The sequence below is a fragment of the Camarhynchus parvulus genome, chromosome 1 (genome assembly GCF_901933205.1).
Source record: "Camarhynchus parvulus chromosome 1, STF_HiC, whole genome shotgun sequence".
In the NCBI taxonomy this organism is placed as follows: Eukaryota; Metazoa; Chordata; class Aves; order Passeriformes; family Thraupidae; genus Camarhynchus; species Camarhynchus parvulus.
In genome coordinates, this window is record NC_044571.1 from 38,747,680 (window position 1) to 38,774,116 (window position 26,437).

Genomic DNA, 26,437 nt, shown 5'->3' on the forward strand with positions numbered 1-26,437 from the left:
GAAAATTTGAAGTAAGCCCCAAGCCACCCTCACTGTAGGAACTATCTTTCCTTCATCTGTGACATAATCTGTGGTTTACAGCAATGAAACCTTTATGGCATTGCTTCTCAAGTGCCTATTCCACTTTTCCTGGGAAAGCAGACAGGAAATAAGACTAGTCTGTCTTTGATCTGTTCTTGTATCTCAGAACCCTTTGGCTGGTCCTTGTCAGGAAAAGGATACTGGACAGATGGACCTTTGATCTAATGTTGTGCACTCATTCATACACCCCTGGTGCTTCATAATCTGAGCTGGATTTCAGAAAAAATTTGCAAATACCATAAGGATGAACCCATTGGTGGCTAAAACCATGTGCATGGTCATTTTACTGTTTTATAATTCCACAAGGGAAAGAACAAGCATCTCAAGCATCTCTGAGAATGAGCTATGGTCTGACTTCCTTGATCATGAAATCTTACCTCTGTAATCCTATTTCCTGGAATTCCACCATAAAATATATGTATTTTTTATATCTATATGTAATTCTAACGATACAAAATATAAAATTTTCTTTGTTTTCCTTATGCTTGTGATAACAAACCCAGCTTACCTCACTAACTTTGGAGGGTTTATCTTAGAGTTTGTGTCAGACAAGATTATTGTGTCCCTATTTTCCTACTGGAAAGTCAAAGCTGAAGTGACATCCCCAGGTTCATACACAAATTCCCAGTATGATGAAGAATCAAAAAAAAAATCAGGTTTAGGTCTTAGACCCCTTGAATCAATCAGGAACACACATCCACTCTTAAATTGTTGAAATTTCACATAAGTGTAGTTTTCTGCTTGAAAGAGAAAATCCCTTAAGGAAGATCAGATTTCTGTCATATCACACATGTGCTCACTAGTGCTCTCTCACAGTATTAGTACAGATGGCATCCATTACTAAAAATATTTTCCCCATTCCTTACTACCTGGCAACAGAAATTCTTGGAGGAGTAAACAACAATATGCAGCAGGGACATTTTTCTTCTAATTTGATTCAATTCACACACTCACCAATGAAGGTACTTGTCAAATGTACAGGTTCCTTTCCCTCCAGTTCTGCTTCACACCATAAAATACATATCAATTTTTTTTTCTCTTAAATCCATGTCAGAGCAGCAAGTGCTTTGAGACATATATATATATGTATATGTACCTATAGATAATTTTATATATACACACAAACCTATATATCATGGTATATATAGGTAAATATACCTATATATAATTGTATATATCTATTTCTACATATAGGATACATATATATTTTTTTTTTAAATTAGATGGCCTTAGAATTATATTTGAAAAGTAACAGATTTTTACCATGTTAATTTTTTCTCTTAAATCTCACTTTTAACTCTTTGATGTCTATAATAGAAATTTTCATAAAGAAGCTTGGAGATGATAGATTCTTTTCTGCTTCTGTCTGCTGAGATAGATTCTTGTTTTCAGGAGTGTTTAATGTCTGAACACTTCAATTTGATGCCAGTGGTTCAGAGTCACATTTTGAAATGCTTAGCAGCTTTGGAAAAAAGAGGCAGTTAAGCAAACTTTAGAGGTCTTTGCAGAGCTTTTACAGCAAAAGCATAAAAGAAATAAAAGGAATCCATTAGGGAATCTGTCTCATAAGAAGGAGCAATTGCAGTGGAATAAAGTAAATTAGGATCTGAGTGCTGTCAAAAATGGCAGAGCTATCATGGAGTCTCATTCTATAATGCTTAGAGGCTTTTGGTGGTGGTAGTGGTGGTGGTGATGGTGATGGAGGCAATGTGGAAGTCTATACTGGAATCTACTGCCACCTAATTGTCCAGAATATGGCACCGCAGTTTAGACATCTTTGAAAATAATTTTTAAAACCTAATAAATATTTATGTGTTAATCCCTCTTATCTACTCTATTTTTTCTGTTCTTGTTGTCAGGGAAACACAGCAATTAATCCTTTTTTGTTATCACTACACAGTTACTTTTCCTTCTTCACTACTCAAATTAAAAAATCCCTGATTTATAATAAGACTTTCAGGAGCCTACTATCTAAAGGGAGAGTATTTGATGTCTGAACTTTGGTAAAGATAATTCTGGCACATGTATTCTAAATATGAATTTGACACTACTTCCCTTTTATGCAAGAATATTTAAGTGGAATTTTGGTTAATTTTAGTCAAGACAAAGCAAGTCAGTCTCTAACGAGATAGTGCTGAGTCCTTCTACATTTTTCTTTAAAGTGCATTTGAATAGAAGTTTCAAATCAAATATTTATATTAAGTAGAATAAAATATTTTTTGTTGTTGCATGACTGATCACCACAGTATCCTGTTGATTTTTGAAAACTTATATACACTTATTTGCTTACAGAATTGGAATTTGTATTAACTAAACCAGTATTTATATGCCAAACAATCCAAACTTACATCCCCACAGCAAACATAAAATTTTCTTACTGTGATTCCTATAGTATTCAGCTTTGTTTGTCTCTAAGCCAAAGAGAAGAAACACAATTTGCACTTTTGATCCTTTATTCATGTGCAATCATTTGGTGATTTTGCAAATATTACTTCCAATGTCTGTGCTTTTCATTGCTAACTCAGAGCAACTGGATTCAAATTTTTAATCCATGTAAAAGAAATCTCCCAAGAGTAAAAAACTTTATGCACTTAAATGCAATTATGTATAAGAAAGAAGTAAAATTATCTTCTGACATACACTGAAAAAAATCAGGATAATACCGTATGCTTATGCAGTAAGCATCATAAGAAAAGTTTTAGTGTTTTTATGTTTAATCCAGCTCTCAGGAGTTTAGAAGAAACTATCTTCAAGTTTTTGAAGACTTATATTCAAGGAAAAAAAATTTCATTCATTTAGATAAAGGTTGGAGTTTTATAAAGTGTCAAGGGACAGGATTCATGTCACTTTGTTAACCGTGCAAAAAGTTAGGCATGTCATCTAAGCTAGTCATCTGCACTTGCCTGTAGTCATAGTTACCCTCCAGGGAATGATTCATCCCATCCAAGTAGGGTGCTCTCTTTTTTCTGTTACAGGGGAAGCCTAGACAGTTAATTAGGCAAAATGCCTGATTTTCAATAGATAACATTAAATGACATAAATACCCAAATTTAATGAATTAGGAACCTGTGTTTCATTGGCATTTAATCACATGGGTGCTTTCACATTAATGAAGCCAAAAATCATAGTGTGTAACAGCAGGCACCTTACTGAAGTGCCTAGGCTGAGATCCTAATTTAGGTTAAGGACTTAGATGATAATGACAACAAAGGATAAAAGTCAACATTCAAAGCTGGTCATCTCTCTTCACTCACAGCAGAAAACAAAGCCTGCATTTGTGAATTTAGGTTCATAAAATAGCAGGTCCCTGGCATTGGCACTTCAGTTAGTTTTTTAAGGGAAGGTGGCACAAATTTGACAGGATCTTTGTAGAGGTTCCTGACCTCCACCTGAGTTGGTTCAGAAGGCAGTACAGGCCCTGTCTCACTTGTAGAGCAAAATGTATGCTGAGAGGCAAAAGCAGAGTGGTCTATGTGAAACCAGACATTCACCATTTGCTATGGGAATAGGTCAGAAATGTTGCTGTCGCACATTTTAATGTATCCTACTAAGACTTTGTAGTTATGTTTGGTCTTAAAAGACAAAGATACAAATAATTGCTTCCCCAGAGAATGAGGCTCTCACTGCTGTGCCTAGATTTTGAGGATATCCATCTTATATTCTCTGTAATGACATGTTAACAAGGGTTGCTGCATCAATACCAAGATACTGGAATTCCTTTTTTTGAGTTTACTGTGTTGTTCCAGTATTATTCTTGCCAATGTGCTTATCACCTTTCTCCACTCACCACCATTATGATTCCCATTTTCTCAGCTACTGCTTTTTTTCTTTCACATCCAGCAACAGTTAGTTTTGACTTTCCTTTACATTAGGCCATACATTTCTTAGTGCCAGTGACCACTTCTCTATGGTTATTATTAAAGGAGTTTACTTATCCATCCACTGTTGGAAATTTGCAAAACAATAATCTATTCATTAGGAGAGCTTCCATAAATCCACAGATGCAGCACTGGTTTCTTTGAATCTCTCATTTTTAAATGTATCTCTTATTTTTCAAGTTGTGTCTTGCTCTGGGAGTGTTCACTCCTCTCTTTTTTGGACTAAAACATCCTTTTAATAATCTTTTAGAAGTGTTTCTGTGTCCCAGGCACATACCTATTGCTGAAAAAATGATGTGAGACAAAGCTTTCGCACAAACTAGGTTTCCAACATGAGAGTCATGCTGACAAAGAGATAAAAATGTTTTAATAATGCTTTCTAGAATGAAATACAGAAGTCAGGTCTGCAGCCTAATCTTCCATTAGCTATTTTGTCTCTTGCACACATAGCATCTTTCTGCTTTCAGTGCTTGGGATGGCTGCAGATTTTAACTCATTTTTAGGTTTGGGGGTTTTTTGTTCTTGTTGTTCTGTTGAAATTAGATACCAGGAGGAGGCCAAGGTTTTACTACTGACCTCTTGACTATACATTCATGATGACTGGTGAAGCAGTCATCGTGTATATTTATGTATTTTCATTTTTTGTTTGCTTTTTTCACTATTTCTAGATACTAAGCTTTGAAATTTGGTTTCTATACACTCTTGCCCTTCAGATATTCATAATGTCTTCATGTAAAGCAGTTCTAACAACTGAAACAGTGAAAATAAATGTGGTTTTTTTTTCTCTAGTGAAAATACATTCTATTTTTATAGCTTCTGCTAGATGCTCCTGCTGCTGCCTTTTTATATTATTGTCTGTAGAACAAATAAAGGGAGCAACCTGAAGTAAGTGCACTGCTTATTTTTCTTTAACTGTGAGCTTCTAAGAATAAATATTTCTGCATTCATCCATTAGTTTTTGTCATTAAGTCATAATTAAGCCCCTGTGAGAGCCTTACAGAGGTGAGGGCTAATAGAAAGGTGTCTTCAGCAGAACATGTCATAGAAAGAAGATGAGTTAAAATCTGACTGTCAGCCAAACTGAAGTCCATGTTCTCCAGTACTATGAGTGAGGCCAAGTTCTACCTAACCTTAGTTCTGGTAGGAGAGGAAAGTTTGTCTGCTATGAAGGATAATTGAATGTATAATTATGGCATCATGGGATGCCAGAGCCAGTACCAAAAACCCACTTTTTCTTAATGTGGACTTAAGAGTTAAGAAAATATAATCAAGCTGTTTGCAATGGCTCTAGGAACTGAAACTGTTAGTGGTGTCTGTTATTTTTAATCTTTTAATTGTGATATCAACAGATCTGCATCAAGCTTCTCTAAAAAGCCTTCTTGATATCAGAAGAAAATTACTTTCTGGTTCAGTTCTAGGAGATCAAATTTTCAGAGCTCATTTGCTGAAGCTGCAGCTTGTATAAGAGTTCAGGAGTTGTAACAGATTTTCTCCATGAGAGCCACGATGGGATTTATATTTGTATTTGGCACTACTCGTATTTTCTGTTTCGAATGTGTCTGCCTTAAAAAACTAACTTGAAAGCCTGTAGTGCATTTAAGTATTAGCGAAGATAAATGGAAAAAAATACTTGTGGAAACCTGTTGAAAGTTGCAATTTGTAAGAGATGGTAAAAATTTCAACAGATACCTTTTTATCTTTAAGGTTTGACTGAGAATGCATATTTTTATGCATTTGTGTGGGAATTTCCCTGGCTCTCCGTAAGCTTACAGTAATGTGACAATTTTGACTAAGCATGAGCAGGGGCAGGAGAAAGTCAAAAGACAGTGAAAATAGAGGATCATTGCGGTTGGAAGATCATCTTGTCCAAGCCTCTTGCCAGGGTAAAAAAGTGGAGTCTTAATATTTATCTTCTAAAACATACAAAAAAAATTCTGAATCAGATGTATTTTGGTTATACAGTCAGTGCCTTGGGGTAGTTAAAAAGCTTGCAATGTGCTACAGTCCATTCTGCACTAAAAATAACATGAATTCAGGGAGGATGAGGTACCCTCTAGGCAGTAGTATAAGCAATTATGTTCAGGGCAAAAAAACACTGATCAAAATGTCAGGACAAACTCTTCCCTCTGCATTTGTTTTCATGTTCTTTGAAAAGAGTATAAGAAATTTTAGACCTCCTGAGTGTACTTGCAAATGTTTGTTTTTCTATTCTATGCATCTGATTATCGTATCCTAAATGTGTATTTTGGGTCTGTTTACCATAAAACCATAGAATATATTTTTGCTCTCTAATACAAGCAGCCTGTGATTTTGGAACTACACAGACATACACATATGTGCCAACCATTTCAGGATCATTAAAGTTTTTCTCCATTTCAGGTCCTGCAAATACCGTTGGTACAAATGCATATGTCAATGCAGGTGTGCACACAAGCACCTACACATAACAAACTGTCAAATATACAGAGTTTTTCAAAATAATCGATTTTTATGGTTTGCAGAACAACAAGAGATCCCTTTCAAAATCATGCCAATTTTATGAAAGTGCTGAATATATTCCCAAATATTAAAAATGTACATGTATGCCTTATATTCTTCTTTAAAACAAAATCCTTAAATCCTTAACATCTCCAATAGTGCCTCTAATGAGCTTCCTTCTGTTTAGCATATTTTTTCCTCCCATTGAGCCTGTCTTAATTCCACAATATTATTTCATCCATTTTCAGTAATGAAATGATATGGAGTAACTACAGATCTTGCTTGTATTGGCAGTGGATTGTCCTACTAAATACTTATTTTTGGTAACTCAAGTGTACTGTTTGACTCTAAGTCCTTTCAGACCTCTACCCTAAAATTACTTCTTTTTAAGTATGGCGTTGCTTGGTTTTCAACATGACGGTCACTGACATTGGAGGCAAACCTCACATCCTAGTAACATAGCTTCATGGCTCCCTAATAGTTCCAATTATATCACTAAATCACAGACTCTTCTGATCTGGAAGGGATTCACAAGGATCATCAAGTCCAACAGAGAATAGCCCACAGTGGGATTGACCCTGCAGCCTTAGCATATTGCACTGTGCTTTATCACTATCAGTGTCACCTGAAAGTGGAACCAAGGCATTCACAAGTGCTTGGCAGTTCCCTGTGACCAGTGATTGGTAGAATTTCACCATATACCTTTCTGGTTAAAAAAATAGTGCCAAATACCAATACAAAAACTTATTAATAAGCTTACTGAGGAAGAATCTCTAGGCTTGGAATAAACCAACAGGTCTGCTGGACAAAAGCAAAAGTCTTCCTGGATCAATGTATATTTCCTTGACAGTGGCCAGAAAAATGTGTTTTGGAACTAACACAAGAAAAGGAAAATCACAAAGTGATATTTCTTTCTCTGGTGATATTCCATACTTGAGTGATAGTCACTTTCTAGGGACACAGGAACTTCTAGTGTCCTACATGATGTATCTTTGTCTAGTAGTTCTTGATGGATTTTTTTTTTCTTGCCTGTTAAATCTATTTTCAAAAATGTATATATTCTAGCATTTACTGCCTTCAGTAGCAAAGATAAATTTAACAATGCAGCTTGTGAAAGGATATTTCTTTTTCAACTAATGAGCCTTCCACTTGATTTTTTTCATTTGATGCCCTCTAGCCTGTGATGTTCAATCATTCCACTCAAATGCTTCTTCAGTGCTCTGTCTTTCCTACCGTGACTGTTATTACTTCCCATGTTTTATGTCTTTGTGCACCTGTACATTTAACTTCAGAATCAGACCAAAGTTTCTTTTCACTGGGTAACTGTATTTTAAGTGATCTCCTTTTGCAAGAAAATTTGGCAGTTAAACTAACACATCTTGGAAAAAGTCACGCTTCATATTTTTTACAAACCTCCTCTTTTATTGTTGTTTTTTCAAAGTAAATAAGTCAGCATGTGAAATTACAAGGATAGAATTTCTGTGATGTCTTTTCTTGAAAGTTTTCTTGTTTTATTTTTAACAAGAATTCAAAATACCTAGTCCATAATAGAAAAGTATCAGGAAGTCCTGTCTCCCTTCATGCTGCTAGCTTGCTGGTGTTTTATTGGTCCTATTTTTCATGGGTTTAATATTTTGCTTTCCCTTTGTCTTTGCTTGCTCTCCTTAGATCTCTTTTCTGGTGAGGCAGCTTAGTATTGGAAAGCAGGGTGTTTATAGGGGAAGTCTAGGCCATCCACATACCGTCCTTATTCATTCAGAAGACAGTTCTGACAGTTACTCTGGTTAATACCAATGAGCCTCACTATCCTGGTAATGCAAATATCATTTTGACAGACCTATTAACAACTCCTTTATTCAATGAGGAGCAAAACTGTACGCACACTCTATGACCCAGTTTTACTTTTCAGTGTGAAGGAGCTTTTCTTCCCCTCTGCTCCCTTCTCCCCTGATTAATAGTTCACTACTGCTTTTAATTGATACCACAATGACAAGTCAAACAGTGGTAACTGGCTTTTCAAGTTCATGGCTTCAAAAGCTATGTTGAGTGGTACCTCAGAAGTGACGTTTTGGCTGTCAGTAGAAGAGGAGCTGGAAAAAACAGGATTTGGGATGCTGAACACGTTTGGTCAGAATACGTTGCCGGAGCCTGCTGCCTTTCACCCAGCACCTCCTGGCATTCAGAAGATCCAGGAAGACACCACTGACAATTTCAGCAGTTGCATCACTTCCAAATTTTGTGTGCTGAGGCTTCAGCATTTAAGTGGGAGTTTCAGCATAGCGATTTTCATGAACATATTGTGTGAACAAGGTGTTATAATTGGTATATCTAATTCAAACACATTTGGCATAAAATTTTATATATGTGAATTTGTGTGTGAAAATCAAGGAGCTTTTTTAAGCCTAGTTAGAGTTACTCGTCTCCAGGGTATTTTTATTCTGGTAGCAGTGCTTGAGGTAATTCTAAGTGGGAAATAACTATAAAATAGAATAAAAATGAAAAATTACCTTTTCATTATATCTGATTCCATGTGAATGGATTTTTAACAAGTTGCAGGAAAGATAAGTGTCAAGCACATTTCATTAACCAAGGAAAAGTACAGTAATGGTTCCACACTGAATTTAATGGACTACATAAAATGCATAAAATTCTTCTTTTCATCATATAGGTAAGACAGAATTTTCACAAAATTCAAGTTGGTCCCCCATTCCTGGGACATATGCAGAACATTTAAATAGGCATTATTTCAAAAGTAGTATGCTTTACAGAGGCTGTGCCCATTTCTAGAAGACAAGGCAACCTTTTGAGACTGGAAAATAAGGTCATCTTGAAAACTACTCATGCTAGACTATTTCTTCTTTAATAACTAAAAAATTTTTGAAAGGCCCTTCATGGCTGTAACTTCAGGACACCAGTGTTGTTTGAATTTTTTTTCTATCTCTTACCTCATCTGTCACCTTTTTAAAAAACAGCATCAATGGATCACAAATTCTAGGTGATATGTTTTATTTGTAATGGTGAAATAAACACCTAAGTATTCATTCACAAGTCCCCTGTTCCTGGTATATGCAATCTGGCCAAAAACGCAAAAAAATCAAGAGGGTTTCTCCTGAAGGAAGTTTTTATGGTATAAAATGGTATAAAATAGAGACCTTTCACTATTCTAGCCAAGAATCATATTCAAAGCACACATTTTTTTCAAGGAGGAGGGAAGGGAGCTGTGTTCGCTATGAAGGTGGGAATGGCAGTAACAAAAATGTAAATGTAAGCTTCTGCTGCTTCATGTATATCACCAGGGGATAAAATGCTTACCTAGCTTTTATATCACCAGGAACTCATTTAATCTTTTTGTTTTATTTAGTTGATAGCAAAGGAAAAGGCAAGTGCTTATCAGGGCACATAGGTGATTCTAGATGTTCTGAATTAAAGGACAGTCCTGCAACAGTTTGGAATGAAGGGTTTATGTAGCATTGTTGGTTATTTCTATAGCAGTTGGATTCATGAAAACCCATGCTGAGTTTGGCTTTGTGGCCTTCTGTGCCACAGAAGTGTGCATTGCCTTTTCTGAACTGTGTTTTAGTTTGAATATTTGCACTTGTGTACACATTGTAATTAACTTCTGCATTCTTGAAAAAAAAAAAGTTAAACCTCTGCATGACATTTAATTCCTGCTTCATTAAAAAGAGCTAGCATCTTAGAAGAACTGGTTAATTATATTTTTACTGCATTTTTTGGAGCCTAAGACAGGCACTTCTTTTCCACTTAGAATTCAGAGGATTTCTCCTTCTATACTTCCTCAAGAATGGACCAGGCACTCTTTTAAAACTATGACAGAAGATGAGGAAGCCTGCAGGGTTTTCCTGCATAAGATCCAATGAGTGGGAGCACTATTTTGGAATGAAGGGAGAATTCTTATGTATATCTATCTCTTTAAAGAAGCAGTCCATAACCACAAGGATACAAAGAAAATGATCTCCATCTCTTGTGAAAGGGAATAACAGCACTCAAGAATCTAGCGCTGGCTAAAATTTCATCAGCAAACTTGTGTGGGAAAAAGGGCAGCCAGTAACATCAAATTATTTCTGTTTTCACCTAGCCCAGCCATGAAGGTTTCTGAAGTAGTTTGGATCAGCCTTTGTGACCTCCCAATTACCACTTGTATAGGTTTGTCTCTGTGTGTCCTTTAGTAAAAGAAATCTTCCATCTGAATTTCTGTACTGGGAAAATACTGTGTAATTGTAATGAATCTAAAACTCAGGCCACTTATGTCAAATTAAATGTTCTGCCTCTAGTTCAAAATGAGCAAACCAACCATCCACAAAAAGGCAAGGGGCAGCTAATTTGTGCAAAGACAAAGTCTCTCCTGTTTAAAGAAATGTCCTGGATTTTGACCTCAGCTACATCTGTGAATTTTTTCTCAACTTCAGTTACATTTTCTAAGTAAAGATATTTGATTGTAAAAATTACTCCACTATGTGGATGGCAAATAGTCAGATCTAAGTTGTATTCATTATCTTCTCAGAGAATCTAATAGAGCCCAGTAACAGAGCCCAGTACTTGGAAAAAAGCAGAAGTTCTTAAGAGAGGATGTATGCCTATGCACAACAGTAAAACTGAAGAGCATAATTATCTGTTGTCCTGCAGTTCATAGCTATCAGCAAATCATACAATCACATAAAAGTCTATGCTGGAAAGGAATTCTGAAGAGCACCTGTCCGACCTGTATTAAGAGCAGGCCATTAGATGAGGTTACCCTGAGTCCTATCAGGTTGGCTCCTGCATATCTCCAGTGATAAAATTTCCTTGGCTTGTCTAGGCAACTTATTCCACTGGTTGTCTTCATAGTGAAGAATTGCTTTGTTGTATCTAGGGAGACTCTTTATCATTAAGCAAGTGGCTTATTCTTTGCTTCCTGTCCTGTGATTAGGTCTCTTTGTGAAGAGTGTTCCTTTATGTTCTCTAGAACTACCTTACAGAAGAAATGTTTGCAGTCCCTCCACAAACACTCTTCAATGTGGCAATCCCAAACAAATCAAATTACATGGAAATCAGATCAAGCGTACAGCCACATGCATATTTAGCTGAATACATTTAAGGAAACAAATGCACATGATAATGGTGTTTATAATAAAAGCACTTGGAAGAAAAGTTTAGAAAAAGTACTGTGCACTATGGTTGATGTTTGCTTACTCCTGTGAATAAGAGCAAGAATAATGAACTCATTATCACATTTGGTACTTATGTAAGTGGGTTTTTAGGAATATTTATCTGGTGTCTCATCTTTTTGGTCTTTGTAGAGATTATTTGTATGTTAGAAGATATTGTAATATTGGCCTGTGCCAGGAAAGTATCCATTTACAAGAGCATCCAAACGCACTATAGCATGCCTTAAAAGAAGGAAACACAAGTTTGCATTGCCACAGCCAACAGAAACAAAATGCCATCTGCTGCACAAGCACCTACATCACAGTCTGTGACAAATATTTTTCAGCATCTACACAAAACTGCTTCCACCTCAAGCAGCACTCAAAAATTCATATGGATCACGTAGGTTGGATTTGAAAATTGAAATTATGTTCACGTACCAAAGGTATGTATCAAGGTTTGACCCCAGCCACACAGTTGCTCCTTTACTCTTAGAATCAGAAGACTAAAAGTGAGAAAACTCATGGGTTGAGATACAGACAGTTTAATAGGCAAAGAAAAACCCATACATGCAAGCAAAGCAAAATAAGGATTCATTCACTATTTCCCATGGGCAGGCAGGTGTACAGCCATCCCTAGGAAAGCCATCTTCCATCACATGTATTGGTAACATGGGAAAAGAGACACCATCATTCCAAACATCCCCCCATTCTCCATTTTTCCCCAGCTTTATATACTGAGCATGATGGCATATGGTCTGAAATATCCCTTTGGTCAGCTGGGGTCAGCTCCCAACCTCTGGTGTATCCCCAGCCTCCTTGCTGGTGGAGTGGGATGAGAGGCAGAAGTGGCCTTGATTCTGTTGAAGTGCTGCACAGCGATAAGGAAAACATCCTATGTTGTCAGCACTACTTGCAGTGAGAATGCAAAACACAGCCCCATGTCAGCCACTATGAAGAAAATTAGCTCTACCCCAGCCAAATCCAACATGGTGTGTTTCCTACCATGCAGATGAAAATAAGTAGTGAGCCAAGTTGGATATGCCTTCTGTCCCTTCCAGTTTAGTGGTGATCTATCTCATGTAATACCCCACACAATGCATAGAGCAGCCTATACTAATCACGTGGAATAAAAGTTTTGCATGTATGGGGAAAAATTTCAGGCTTTCTATACTTAGATCCTAAGAAGACCTAGGTAAAAGTTATCATCCTTTGTTAAACTGTGGGCAGGGACATACACATTCTCTGCGGGTTTAATCATTTATCCCTATAACCTCTCTGCTCTTCAGCATTTTAAATACCTCTGGCTGTCTGTATCCTGATAGAAAGTCAAGATGATGACTTCCTCAGTCAGTCACAAGCTGGTTCACTGGGTGTCTTCAACTCTTTTTTACATAAATGGGAGCTGCCTCTGGTGACAACCTTTGAAAGTCTGCCCACAAAATTAAAATTTCCCAGATTGGCTCTGTTTTCCTGTGAACCTGTCAGGGCAGATGAAGATGTCTGTCTCAGATACATTTAGGCAAGGACCACTTGCAAAGCTACCTCCAGGAATCTTCCTTTGTGTAGAAACTAGGATAGGAAAGCAAATATCAAGAGTCTCTGAGTTCTCTTGTAGTGGTAATTTGTTTGCTTCCCATGCAGAAGCACCCTTTCAGGTTGAAATGAATTTAACCCTGAATCTTGAAGATGAACACATTGAAACTAGTCAATATTTGTAGGGGGATAGAATACAGGGAAATAAAGGTACTATAGAAAGTAATCTTACCCCTAAGGAGTTGCAGCTGAGCCAATTATTAGAGATTAGGAACAGGCCTGACTTTAACAGGCCGCAGCTGTAACCAATAAGAAGAAGAGTGCTATAAAAGAGTACACTGGTTGGTTGATGGAAATTGGAGTCAGTTGGCTGCTGTGAGAAGAAGGAAGAGTCAGGGCTTAGAGGGGCTGCCTATGAGAAACAGCAAGGAGGTATGAAACTCTTGCAATAAGGAGACAACCATATGGTACCTTTGCAATATAATGGCAACAAATATTGAATGTTTACCTTTGTACAAGAGCAGACTTCATACATCTTGTGCTTTTATTCACTTGAAAATATTTTAGTTGCTTGTTGTTCATCACATATATAGTTCATAACAAATAATGATACCTAGTTTACATGAAGTTTCAAGTTTCCCCTGGTGAAATGGAGCATGTAATACATTTTCTGTTATAATGGATTTTTTTTTTTGTAGCTCACTAACCTTTGTGTAGGAGCAAAAATGTATCTGCTACTCATGCCAAGAGAAAAATAATGAATATGAAAGTGGTATTTTTCATATTCATTATGTTTTTTATATGTGAAATAGCCATTAAAAGAATAGTTAGGCATGTTAGCATTAAATTTGTTTCATTTTCATTATCTATTTTAAACTATCCATCAAAATATGTACCTACCTCTGAACAGTTTTTAAATAAAGGTGTGCTTTAGCTTATCGAAAATAAATATTGACAGCATTAGGTCAGTGGTTTGACTCTATGCCCTTAGAGGGCTTTTTCAACCTAAATGATTCTGTGAATCAATAATCTGTTTTATCTTCCTTACGCTAGAGCATCTTCTCAAAGATAGTAATTTAACCAATCTGCATCAAGAGAGAAAGCGTCCAGGACAGGCTCTCTGTCCTTAAAACTGGCCAGCTGGCACAGCCTGGCTTGTACATACAGCAAAGTTATTCTCCTCTCCCAAAACTAGCTACCATTTAAAGGGAAGTGCCCATACTGCCTACAAGGAACATGCTCAGCTGGGATAAGTGCCAAACTGTGCTCAGGCATGATCAGGGAGAGTGCTAGCTGGCTAGAAAGTGTGTTGTTGGTCTTGCTAAAAGTATAACACATTGAGGGATCTCATTCCAGTTCTTAGGCCCATAGCCCACTGCTGGCACAAGTGTAGCCTTACCCTGCCCCTCTATCCAGTGAAGCAGTCACCCAGAGGTGACAGTCCATCTGGCTACTCTCACTTATGTGCTAGTATGGGATGAGCCAATATCTGGAGACACCAGTCAAGGCATCTGATTTAAAGCACATACTGGATTCAAGTTCCCTATTTAGTCAATGGAATAAAAGTAAATGTGTGAAATAAATAGCCAACCCAAGATCTGAACTGACCTTTACAAGTGTCTCTTCATAACTTTTGTCTATAAAAAGACATAACTAAATTAATTTAGGTGGCTACTTCAGTTTAAGGGCAAGAAGGTTGAACCTAGTCTGGTAAGCAATTCCTGGGGCCTGATTACAACCTCTCCCTGCACAGAATCTTGGATTGCCCATCTTCTTTTCAATGTGTAATACTTGCCCCTGCAGAGGCAAAAATATTTGGAAATAAGGCTAAAGTGTAAACCATATAGCACTATTTGCCAGTCTGTAGTCAGTATGAAGTAATAGCTCTGAAAAGTTCATCTTATTTATCTCAGTTGATCACAGAGAAACTATGAAAACTTGGGTTCCTGTCTTCTTTTAGATAAACAGACTATATATTAGCCAAATTTTGCTAGATAAGTTTTCCACTATTTGAATTGGAATCATATCTTGTCAGCAGTGTTTGTATCTGAAGAACTGATAGGAGCTACAATTACTGGAAGGAAGTTATTAAAAATCCCACATTTGTGAAATCTTACTCAATATCTGTTAAATTTGGAAGACCTAATGCAAAACTTAGAAAAAGTTATCTTAATGATCAATTAGGATACAGTAGTCACAGTACCAAACCATACTACACATATAAACCCTGTTTATACAAACCCTGTTTATACCAAACCATATACAGCATATAAACCCTGTTACAGAGAGTTGTTTATTAAAGAAACAGATCTTGTGCCTATGGGAAATGAATGTAGTCTGGTTCCTCCATCTGTCAGGAACTTTTTATTTTACTCTTATATTATCAACAGTGCAGTCTCTACTCTGAATGCCAGCACCACTATGATCATAGCTTCTGGTATATTTCTCTGAAAATTCCCCATGGCAGTGTTGAACACAGTTAAAATCAGTTTAGGTTCTGTTTAACCATGCCTACATGGGAGAATTTTTTACTGCTTGCAACATCCCCTTGTTTAGGTGAACCCAAAGGGCGAAATTCACTACTGGTACATCTAAGCAGTAAAAGAGGACAAGAAAGCAAGCTCCAACATTGAACCCTTGTCTGAGACTACTTTCAAAGAAAGAAGAGACAAGTCTCCACCAGTTAGGACTCTAAGATACAGAGTTCTGTAGTGCTCTCCCACCTGCCACCAAACTGCCTCTCAGTTAGGCAATGCACAACCCAAATGTCATCCTACAGGGGTTCTGTGCAGGAGAATTGCATACAAAAGCTCACATGTTGTTTTAGATGCTGTGAAGAATTGGAAAAGCTGGAGAAAAATTACTGGTGTCATTATGTCTCAGGACCACCACACAGGGCCTAGAAGAACCAAGAGGCAAATATTATGGCTTGAGGTCACCATGTGCCATGGGACTTTAGACAAGGGGTTAGGCTTTTGTCAGTCTTTTGTATAGCATGGTAGACATACTAATAAGATCCACGCTTCATAAATACTTCTTTTTAACACTGTGAATGTTAGTTTCACCCAAATTCTATTTATCCATTTTTACCCTAATTTCCAGGTTGATTTTACCTTCCTTTTATTTCATAGTGCACGGTGATCAATATTTTTCTTCATTTTAAATGAAATTTCAGGTGTAAATAATATTAACTGAACATCTGATTTGTGTTGAATTTTAAATCAAATGCAGGTACAAAAATGTTGTTACAATTTGATGGCAAATCTGAGTGTGTGATGTGACAGCTTACCCATATGCATATCTTCTTTTAATATAGCTCATTCACACCCAAAAGTCTGCCAGGTCAATAGGATTTCAGAATAACAGAAAGGAAAAAGAATCTCATTTGATCTGCCTTTCTGATTTTTAGTTTTTTAATTAATGTCATTTAATGCTAATAACTTGGGTTTCATTCAAAGCTCCTTTTGACAAGCAAAGGTGATGGTGAATCTGAGGACTTGGATAAATAAAAAATTCTGCAAAGCTGTTGGTTGGGTGCTGGTATCAGTTTGTAATGTTTTTCATCCATGTGCACTCTTGTGCTCAGTGTTTGGTGTTGGAGCATGTGATATCCTGCTAAGCACGCAATACCGATACTGTATTGTCATTTTATTCTTCAGATACAGCCCCTAAAGAAGATTTGCAGTGAAAAATGTTGGTATTTAGCAGTGCCCTGTAATGTACCAAACAATATTAATTTAAAATCATCTGCTAGTGAGACCTTCTGAACTTTGGCAAAAGGTTTGAACTTTTCAGTCCCCATGAAATTATCTTGGGCAGCTGGCCAGTTCCTAAATAGGTTGTGTGGACATCAGTGGCTAAGCTTTTTATTTGGAATGATTCATTTCAGCCTGTCAACTAAAATGAAAGAGTTAGAGCATTGCTGTATTTTTTTTAATAATTTGATTTCATTGAAATACTTACAGAGCGTTTAAGCGAATTTCACGTACGCTTTCCTCATATACCATATGAAAACCACATCTTTCAGTCTTTCAGTTTTGCACGTTAGTGGCTTCTCTTCCATGATAACTAGATGAATAGAGAACAAAACAAAAAGTTATAATGGGTAGGTCTTTCCCTTTAGATATGGTTAATTCTTTATCTCCTTTAGCATGTTCTTACCATAGTGTCATTATCTTAAAAACTCATTGACTTTAAATTTGAGCTTTTGGTTTGTTTGGGCAAGATTAATACTTTTGAAGTTGTTTCTGTCCCTAAATGCAAATCAGTGATATTAAGAGACACGCATGTTAGTTTGTCCTTTGAACTGTTCAAGTGATCTTGTTCATATTACTAGACGCTGGAGCACTTCCACCTTTCAGACCATCAGCTTCCCCCTGAGAAAATCAGGAGAGTTCTGCAGGTGCAGACACTTCTCACATCCTGCTTCCACAGGAGAGGATGACAGCTGGAGCACAGGTGTGACACTGCCTTGCATTCACCTGAATATCTGAAATGCACTGTGGCATGTTTCTTCTGCCAAACACAGAGGGAGATTATGGAAATGCAGCTCTCCTAATCAGCTCCTGATGATTGTCTCATTCCAATTCTCTAGAGATTTTTCAGCAGCTCTGCTATTAAAGGAGTTGCAGCATGTACTTTAAAAGAACTCACTACTTTCACCCTGACCACATTTACAGTGATTACTGTCTGGATGACCTTTTTTTTCATGCACAGTCATTACCTGCTGTCTCCTTTATTGTGTCCTGCCTTTCTCAATCCTCCACTTTCACCACCACTCCTTTTACTGTGTGTATTTAGGACAACCACTTACAGGTTCTCTTAATTTCTAAGGGCCCAGATCTTAATTATACCAAAGGTGATTTTGGCAATCACATTTTTGTAAGGAAGCCTTGAAGTCAAAAATAAATTTACAGCTGAAGCTGCAATAAGTAGTATGGCTAAGACTGTACCACGTAACACCTGTGCCATTGGCAAGAATTGGGACAATATAGCAGTGTCTGCTGCCACCCCATTCATAGCGTGTCCAGGTCAGAAGGATTCTCTTCAGAACAGATTCAGTCTCACACTGGACTACCTGTCCCATCACATGTGGAGTTCAAAGCCGTTCTAAGGACCAGCCATTGCTTGGGATCCTTAAGCTTGGACTGCATTTTTGTGTAACCAAAGTGGAGCCTGCAATTTGTTTCCTCCTGGAAGAATCTGGTTTGCTTATCAACTCAGCACATAAACTCAACCAGAAGACAAGTGCTGGTGATTCAGACTTCAAACTGCTCCAAACCAAATGGACACATGGCCATAATGCCTTTCTGTGAGAAAAGGGTCACACAAACATTCTCTTCACCTATAAGTCTGCCTTTCCTAACAGCTGTCTTTTGGATTGATCTAAGACAATTATGTGAACAGATCAGGGAGAGCTTGATGTTCAGGGACCTGTAAGTATTATTCCAAAAACCACAGGAATCCCAAATTAAAATATCCTCTCTGACATTCCTCACCATTTAATTGCTATTTAGAAAAGTGCATCTGTGTTCAGAGTGGACAGTTGTACTGCATGTGTTGTGCCAGTAAATCTACTCTTGTAAACTCAAGCAGTGTATAAGAGTGAGATAGGCAAAAAATTCTTTAATGGCTTTACAGATGTTAATGTTTTTACCATCCACAAGAGAATTTAGCCAGGCTAGGCTGACAAAATATTGTTGAGCATTTCCAGTAGGCTCTTGGGCTGCAGATGGAGGGCTATGCAGAACAAATCAGGCCAGTGTGCGTTTCTTTATCAATAGTAAGAGTAAGAAATAAAACCTAAAAATCATAGAGAAAAATGTCCAGATATTTTGAGTTTTTTGGGTTAGTTTGGTCTAACTGTTGCTAGAAACATTCTGCGCCATCATGGCCCCATTTCAAATAATCCTGTACCTTTAAAAATCTATGTTTGTCAAGTGTTAGAGAAAGTTGAAATATAAAGGTTCTAAGCAGCTATACAAAACAGGATGTGTGTCGTGTGGAGCAACAATTACACCCTAAGTGCACAAAGAACTCAGGGAAGCTAAATGCCTCACACTCCCCAATATGTAATATTATCACAGCATGAATAATTGGAGATATTCTATAGAACTGCCTTGACTTTAGGGTTTTTTTGAAGCCTATTTTAAATCATTCTCCTACCTATCCCCTTCTTTACCTTTTGAACTATACAGTTTTCTGCTTTCAAGCTCTCTGTGCTCTATTCTGCACTTAGACTTCAGACACCATTGCAGTGCTCTGTATTCTGTATACACTGACTTATGAAAACAGGAGTTCATAGCTGTAAGTGTCATTGTCTATGCCTAAAATATGCATATTTATGCAATGTTTTCTTACTGAAAAACAAGTGTCAGAAACTGGAAACCTTTCTTTCCTCTAAAAATAATCCCTTCCCAAAGCTTTCAACAGTACAGTGTTGCAGAAAAGCCCTGATAGATTATCCAGTTAATTTCCTTTTCAGTGAAAGATCTCTTTTGGCAATACTATGACATTTCAGGGGTTCTGACTAGTCTGATTTTGAAATTATAAGGCACTTGCCTCTGAAGATCTCTCTGAACACTCAGAGATTTTCCCATAAGGCTAGTAATCTTTATTCTCATCCTAGAAATTCTGTTACTGAATTTCGTTCTCTCATTTCTTTATTTGGTGTACATTATTGTATTCTTGAAGTAATTTATTTTCAAATATTTATTACGTAAATTTGCTTCATCTCCCCTGCTCTTATTTTATCAGTTATGGGAGATGGGAGTAAATAATGGGACCCTTTAGTCTTTCTCTTCATTTTTCTCCTTTGTCCTAGTTGGTTATCACAGCTCTCCCCTGGTTTCATGGCTCTCTTCAGCACTATTTTGTCTTTTCAGTGAGAAAATGGTAAAAGAGCATTTAGAAATTAATGCATACCCAGATATGTTCTCTTCAAAGCAGCACAGAGATGAGCTGGGAACTTCTGTATTATTTTTCATACCTCTGTAATATCTAACCAACAAAGCTTGGTTGCGAACATAACCTTTGTCTGGTAACGCAATTGGTGCCCAAACTGGCCTTTTGATGCTATATTGAAGTCCAAGTTCTAGTTTATTTTCTGCTCTTATTCTTTATGTAGAATTTTTTTTCAGTCTCTTATTTCCTGCCACTGTTTCTAAATGTGTTCTTTTCCTTGTCCAATGTGGTATTTGCAACTCTTCACATTTTAATATCATGTGCGTAATGTCATAATTTCTTCCTTTTAAGGATCATTAATAGAGCAATGAAACAAGACTGGACACAATACAGATTTATGCAACATTTCCCTTTTATTCTGAATCAGCTTTACCATTAATCATTAGTCTTTGTTTGTAGCTGTTCAGTTTTCTGCAGTTTTCAGCCCACATGACAATTTCTGTCCAACTGAATGTGAATTGAATTTCAGTTTAAGCTGTCCTGTGGCTGGAAGTGGTGATGTTGCTGATAGCATGACGGCGCAGCAGAGCAGCTTTTCTTCTACAGCATGCTGTGGGAGCATGCATTTCACTAGGCAGGGCAAATGAGAATTAAGCTCTGTTTGAATTCCTGGGCTATTGCCCCTGGTAAAAATCTGTAGCTGGTGTCTGTCAGCAGTATTCCCTGCAGGTGCTGATGGCAAAAATGTCTTTTAAAATTTAAGCTTCTAATCCTTTGCTTACAAGAAGGGATGAGGAGAAGAATTGGGATTTCAGTTGGATATGTGCTGAAATAGTATACAATACACATACAGTTTAAAATAAATGTGGAAATTAATTTCACTGCTTCTTTTTGACATTGTATTTTGTTGCAATAATGCACCTGAATTGCTACATAAGATAATCAGTATTCAGGAATCATATCTCTATATCATTTCTATTTATCTTATTTATTTAGCTGTCACCTGTCCATGTAGATACGTGTATCTGTCTTTTCTGTATTTGAATGGGTGATATTCCATTGAATAATTGTTTTTGGATAATTATAAATGCAACATTTGTTATGTGATTTGCCATAGCTGAGTATCACTGATGTAGATGGATTCTTTTGAGTTGTCATTACTTATAATACTCATCTGCATGCAATTGTCCTTTTATTTTGTGTTCTGGGAGCTGGATTCTCTTAAAATTTCTTGCCTTTTAAAGTGCTGTGTTTTCTTTGAGTGTCAGAGAGCTGTCAGCATACACAGGAAGATGTGCCTAATAAGAAAAGGTCTTGGGTGTTTATTTGATGAAAATGTTAGAATCTATGAAGAAAACATAGAAGTCAGCATATTGAATAGGGCAAAAATATGCTTTGTATTTTAAAATTAAAATTATTATCAGTCCTCCCATTTTATGTCTGTCAGTTAAAGGCATGGTATTGTTAGGCATTTGTAATCTTCTAGCAAAAGCCATTAACTTGTATCAAATTTACCTTCTGTAAGTCTTTGCTGCCATCTTCTGCTTCTTTAAATTATTGCAATTGTTATTATTTGGATTCTGAAAAATGAGTGGGATATTACAGAGCAAAATTTCCCTTTCTGTTATTGTTTTTATTTCTTTGTTTTCAGCTAAAGCAAAGTGAAGCTAATGCAGATACCAAGGAGAAGCTTCCCTTGCGTCTACGCATCTTTGAAAAATTTCCAAACAGGCCACAAATGGTGAAAATCTCAAAGCTTCCTTCAGATTTCACAGTTCCAAAAATAAGGTATTGAAATATTTCCTTTGCTAGCATGTTGTAAACTTTTTTGAGGCCACATAACACCCAAAATATTTAACATTTTTTTTCTTGTGTGTTAGGCAGATAGTTCAGAAAATAAGAAATCAAACAGAATTAACATAGTCATTCAAAAGATATGGCATTTTGGGTATACCTCATTTCTCTCATTTGGGGACAAACAATCCTAGCATTCCTTATACCTTATTCATGAAAGCAGCTAGACTGATCAGAACTGACACAAGTACAATATAATTGAAAAGTGTGTTGTTTCTCCTTTGCTTTGGATTTTAGTTTCTTGGCTCACATAGATGACTTGCAGTCTAATGGGTTCTCATGGAGGTTTTTAAAGCTAGGGTGAATTGGCAGTAAATCATTAGAGAGGATAAAACAGAGCATCTAATACCAGTTAGCCTGTGATGACCTTGTCCCTTTTTTGTATTTATGTAGTTACCTCTTTTCTGTGAAACTCACCTTAACTAAAGATCAGATGCTCAGTGATCTACTTGGTCGTTCTTTACTGTGGGGGTGGTGAGGCGCTGGCACAGGTTGCCCAGAGAAGTTGTGGATGCTCCATCCCTGGAAGTGTTCAAGGCCAGGCTGGATGGAGCTCTGAACAACCTGGTCTAGTGGAAGGTGTCCCTGCCCATGACAGGCAGGGTGAAACAAGATGATCTCTAAGGTCTCTTCCAACCCAAACCATTCTGCAAATCTGTGATCATCAGTTAGAGTACAGTTATTTTTCCTTGGGGTCAGAAAAGTCTGACAGAAATCCAAGGGCCACTCTAGTATATACAGGCTGCAAAGTCTGCTGAAATGCCACAAGCTGGCTGAACAGATCCTCTAAGTGCCCGTGTCAATATCCTCAACAAGCACATGCTGGAAGAGAGGATGGTGTGGAGGATTTCTCTCATTGTTCTGAGCCTAGCAAGGTTGCATTTCTTTTGATTAAATTCACAAGGAAGATAAGTCAACTGGTTTGACCTGTTTGTAGTACCTTAGCTCAACGACGGGAATAATGCTGGTCAGAAGGGTCATGAAAAGCAACCTTCCAGATCTCAAGGAAACAATCACAGGTGCTTTACTTTTAGTATCAAAGTACCCTTTGGTTATATATGGAGGGTGTTCTTCTCCTAGTCTTACTCTTTTTTATTTCTTCCTAGTTGTGTTTTTCCCAGCATATTCTGTACTCATGATCCTACTGAAGCAGACTTCAAACTAGCACTAGCAAATCATATCTTTAAATCTTAAGCTATTGTAGTATGTAGCAATATCTCTCCAGAGAAAAATTAGTTTTGACATAGTTCACACTGAAAGAGGCAACTCTACTGAACTTAAAATATAGCAAGATGAATGTATATTTGTTGTAAACAGAAATGCTTCTGCTTTTTAAACATGGCATATGTGAGGCACAGAATTGCTGAAGCGCCTTAATAATGACATTCAAAGCAGTTATATGAACAGATGTTGTTTGAAATCTTCAAGAAAGAATTTCATGCAGAGAGTATGTTTCATTTGGATTATATCAGCATTTGATTTACATTGAAGTAACAACTTGCTGTTTAATGAGCTCAAAAGAGCTGAAAACTGCAAAAGGCGCTTGAAATATTTAACACTTTAATTGGTAAATAAATAAATAATAAAAGAAAATTTAAATTTTTTTTCAATCTACATGCAAGAGATCCAACTCCCAATTCATTTATGGATTTCTTTAATAAATGAATTCAGGTGTTATTGGTTGTTCTAGCACTCTGTTCATTTATGCATCTATACCCCAGTACAACTTTTTCTCAGGAGTTTATCCATCTCAGCACTAATGGATTGTGACATGTCAGAAAGAAAACCAAATATTAACTCTTCTTGGGGTTTTAATGTGTCAATATCCCCTCTTTGTTCCCAAGGGAAAGTTTTATGAAGCAGTTTATTGATCGCCAGCAACAAGATACCAGCTGTTTGCTGCGAAGACTTCCTTCAGCATCTTCTTCTTCATGTGACCACTCTAAAAGATCAGCAATTGAAGAAAACAGATATATTGATCAAAAGGTAAATCAAGAGTATAGGGTAGTATATATCTTGCCTAGAGTATTGTGAGAAAAGGCATCAAATTATTCAGTTTGTCAAACTACATAAAAAGTGAATAAAAGCTAGGATGATTGAACATAGGCTAAAATGTTATGTTTAATTCAGCCTAAAACAGACATCATAGCAGATCCTCTTCTGGTTTAAATTTTCCCATATCCTTTGAATTCAAAATTCAAGATTTGATACATTAGTTGTTTAATGCATGCATCATCTGAAGCAATTTTTTGAAATAGTTCTGCTGTTTCAAAAAATCACTGAGAAGCTAGTGGAAAATTAAAGTTTCTGAATATCACACTGGATTTTTGAATGCCTTGATACTATTGCAACCTTGAAAACACACTTCACTGATGGAAGTGTGAAGGAAGGAATAAAGCCTAAATGGACATCATCTACTTAAACAAGCAGAGCAGAAAAATTGGATAAGTTATTAATATCTCTGTGTAATCACTGAAGATGGATAAAAATTTAAAATTATTCTAATTATTTAGAGGCCATTACTCTGTCTGTAAGCCTGGGAATCACTAGAAAACAGACCCTGAACAGACATATTTGATACCCATCATGCTAAAAGCTGCTAGTCTCCCATGGATGGTTAGATTTGAAAAAATACTAGCACTGCCTAGAATGATGACCATGATGATGATGCAGCAGCATAAGTAGATGTATCTGACTTCTGACACCTTATAAAACTAAAGGGGTGAGAAAATATATTCACATGCATCATGGAAGATAAGTGGTTTCCCAGATTTCTAGTGTCATCTACCGAGATACCAGTCCTTGACCACTTGTAGTATTGCATGATTTAGTGACATTTTTATAGACAAAAGAAAAGTACTTTCAGTATTATGTTTCAGTATTGTTCACTGTTGAATCCTCTTTGAATGTTAACATCTGTGTTTTTTAAATACAATTTAAGTTACAGAATCACAGACAAGAAAAAAAGAGCCTATGCATTACTGTTCTATAGTATAACTGGCTTTCCTAGTGTGTGTTTGCAACCATAACCCAGGGCAGCATTCATACAGGTAGAGTTGCAGAGCTGGGAGGCAGAATTGGGAAAGGAGAGTTGGGGAAAACATTGTTCTTCTGCTAATGAATTAAAATAGACAGTTTGTAAACTAGTGTTAATTGCCATCCCTAGTTCTGTGCAAGAGCCCGTTCTTGTGGCTGATGTATTCTATGGCATCAGTAAACCAAAGCTGAGCAGCATGACCTGGGAGGGAGGACTGTGGCAAAATATGGCAAATCAGGTCAAGAAGGTTGTAGGAAGGAGGCAAGCCTACATGGACATCGTGCGCTCTAACAAGCACAGCAGGATAACTGGATAAGTTATTAAATGACAAACCTAGGGGCTAGCAGAACTATGCCAAGTATCACTAATAATGGATCTCAAACACTGTACCAGGGTAATCAGAGTACATTTCTACCATGTAATGAAGAGATGAACAAAGACCTTAAAGTTGTCTCAGCCACACAGGTAAGTCTGTAGTATGCAATGCAGAGCTATGCAGTGGCTCAGTAGATCTGTTTACATGAATATATTTTAGATATATTAAATTCCATCTTAATTCCTTTTGCTTGCTGTTTACAAAAGTGAATTGTTACTGTGTTTGAAGACAGATGAATACATGGCACAGTTTATTCAATGAGATCTTGCAGTATGAAAACAGAATGCCGCATTCTTTTCAAATTTTCACTTCCCTTCAAAAGCAAATATGCATTATCTGACTTTAATTTTTGAATTGAAATAAGCATTTGCAAATTGGTTGCTTTAGGCACATACTTTAGGATCCCCATGCCTCAAGGGCAGAAACAATGATGAGTAGTATTTCTGATAAATGCAGCTTAAAACAAGGTATTTACACATTCCTATTAGGAGGAGAAAGCACTAAGAAGGATTTTTTAAAGTAATTACTCTATCTTTCTATAGTTACAGTTGCCAAGGCAACCTAATTTTGTATGATCAAATCTTCTTAAAAATATCCTTAAAACAGCTTAGAATGACTGGTTGTGCTTAAGTATTAACCTTACATTTATACTTTTCTTTGTAAAAAAAGAAACATGACAAAACATTTAATGGATCTCGGTGCCTGGCAGGATGCCTTCTCACTGCCCCTGTGAGCAGTGGGATGGCTTCAGAAACTTTTCACATGCTTTTGCATTGTAGTTGATGAGAAAAAAGTGGAATTAAAAGGTAGAATCAAAAGGTTAGATCCTGCTGGCAGATCTGACTCTGTCCTTCCTTTGTGGTAGCTGAACTGTAGCTAGTCCCTCCAGTTACTCCTGGACTTAAGTCAGCATCTCTGTGTTCCACACCTGCTTAATTGATAAGAATCCTTTACATTCCCCTATTTTTCCCCTTATTTCCACTTCAGCAATATTCTCTTTTTTTCTTTATATAAAAATCTGCCACTATATGGAATTGTGTTTAGAATCAATCTGCCCATAATTTGTGCTGATCAATAAAGGATATTTTTTATATGTTCTCTTATAGAATGAATTTAGTTAATGTTTCCAGTATTATTATAATTACCCACT

At 36.8% G+C, this 26,437-nt stretch overlaps 1 protein-coding gene across 5 annotated transcripts in view; it reads left to right on the top strand.

Moving 5' to 3' along the window:
- The window catches only part of NALCN (sodium leak channel, non-selective), a 228,007-nt gene that overhangs the window by 146,088 nt on the left and 55,482 nt on the right, over positions 1–26,437 (top strand). For all 5 annotated transcript variants that reach the window (XM_030943111.1, XM_030943136.1, XM_030943144.1 and 2 more), the window contains exons 16-17: positions 21,672–21,808; positions 23,719–23,860. In XM_030943111.1, coding sequence (XP_030798971.1) covers positions 21,672–21,808; positions 23,719–23,860 — 279 coding nt within the window. The remainder of the gene's footprint in view (positions 1–21,671; positions 21,809–23,718; positions 23,861–26,437) is intronic.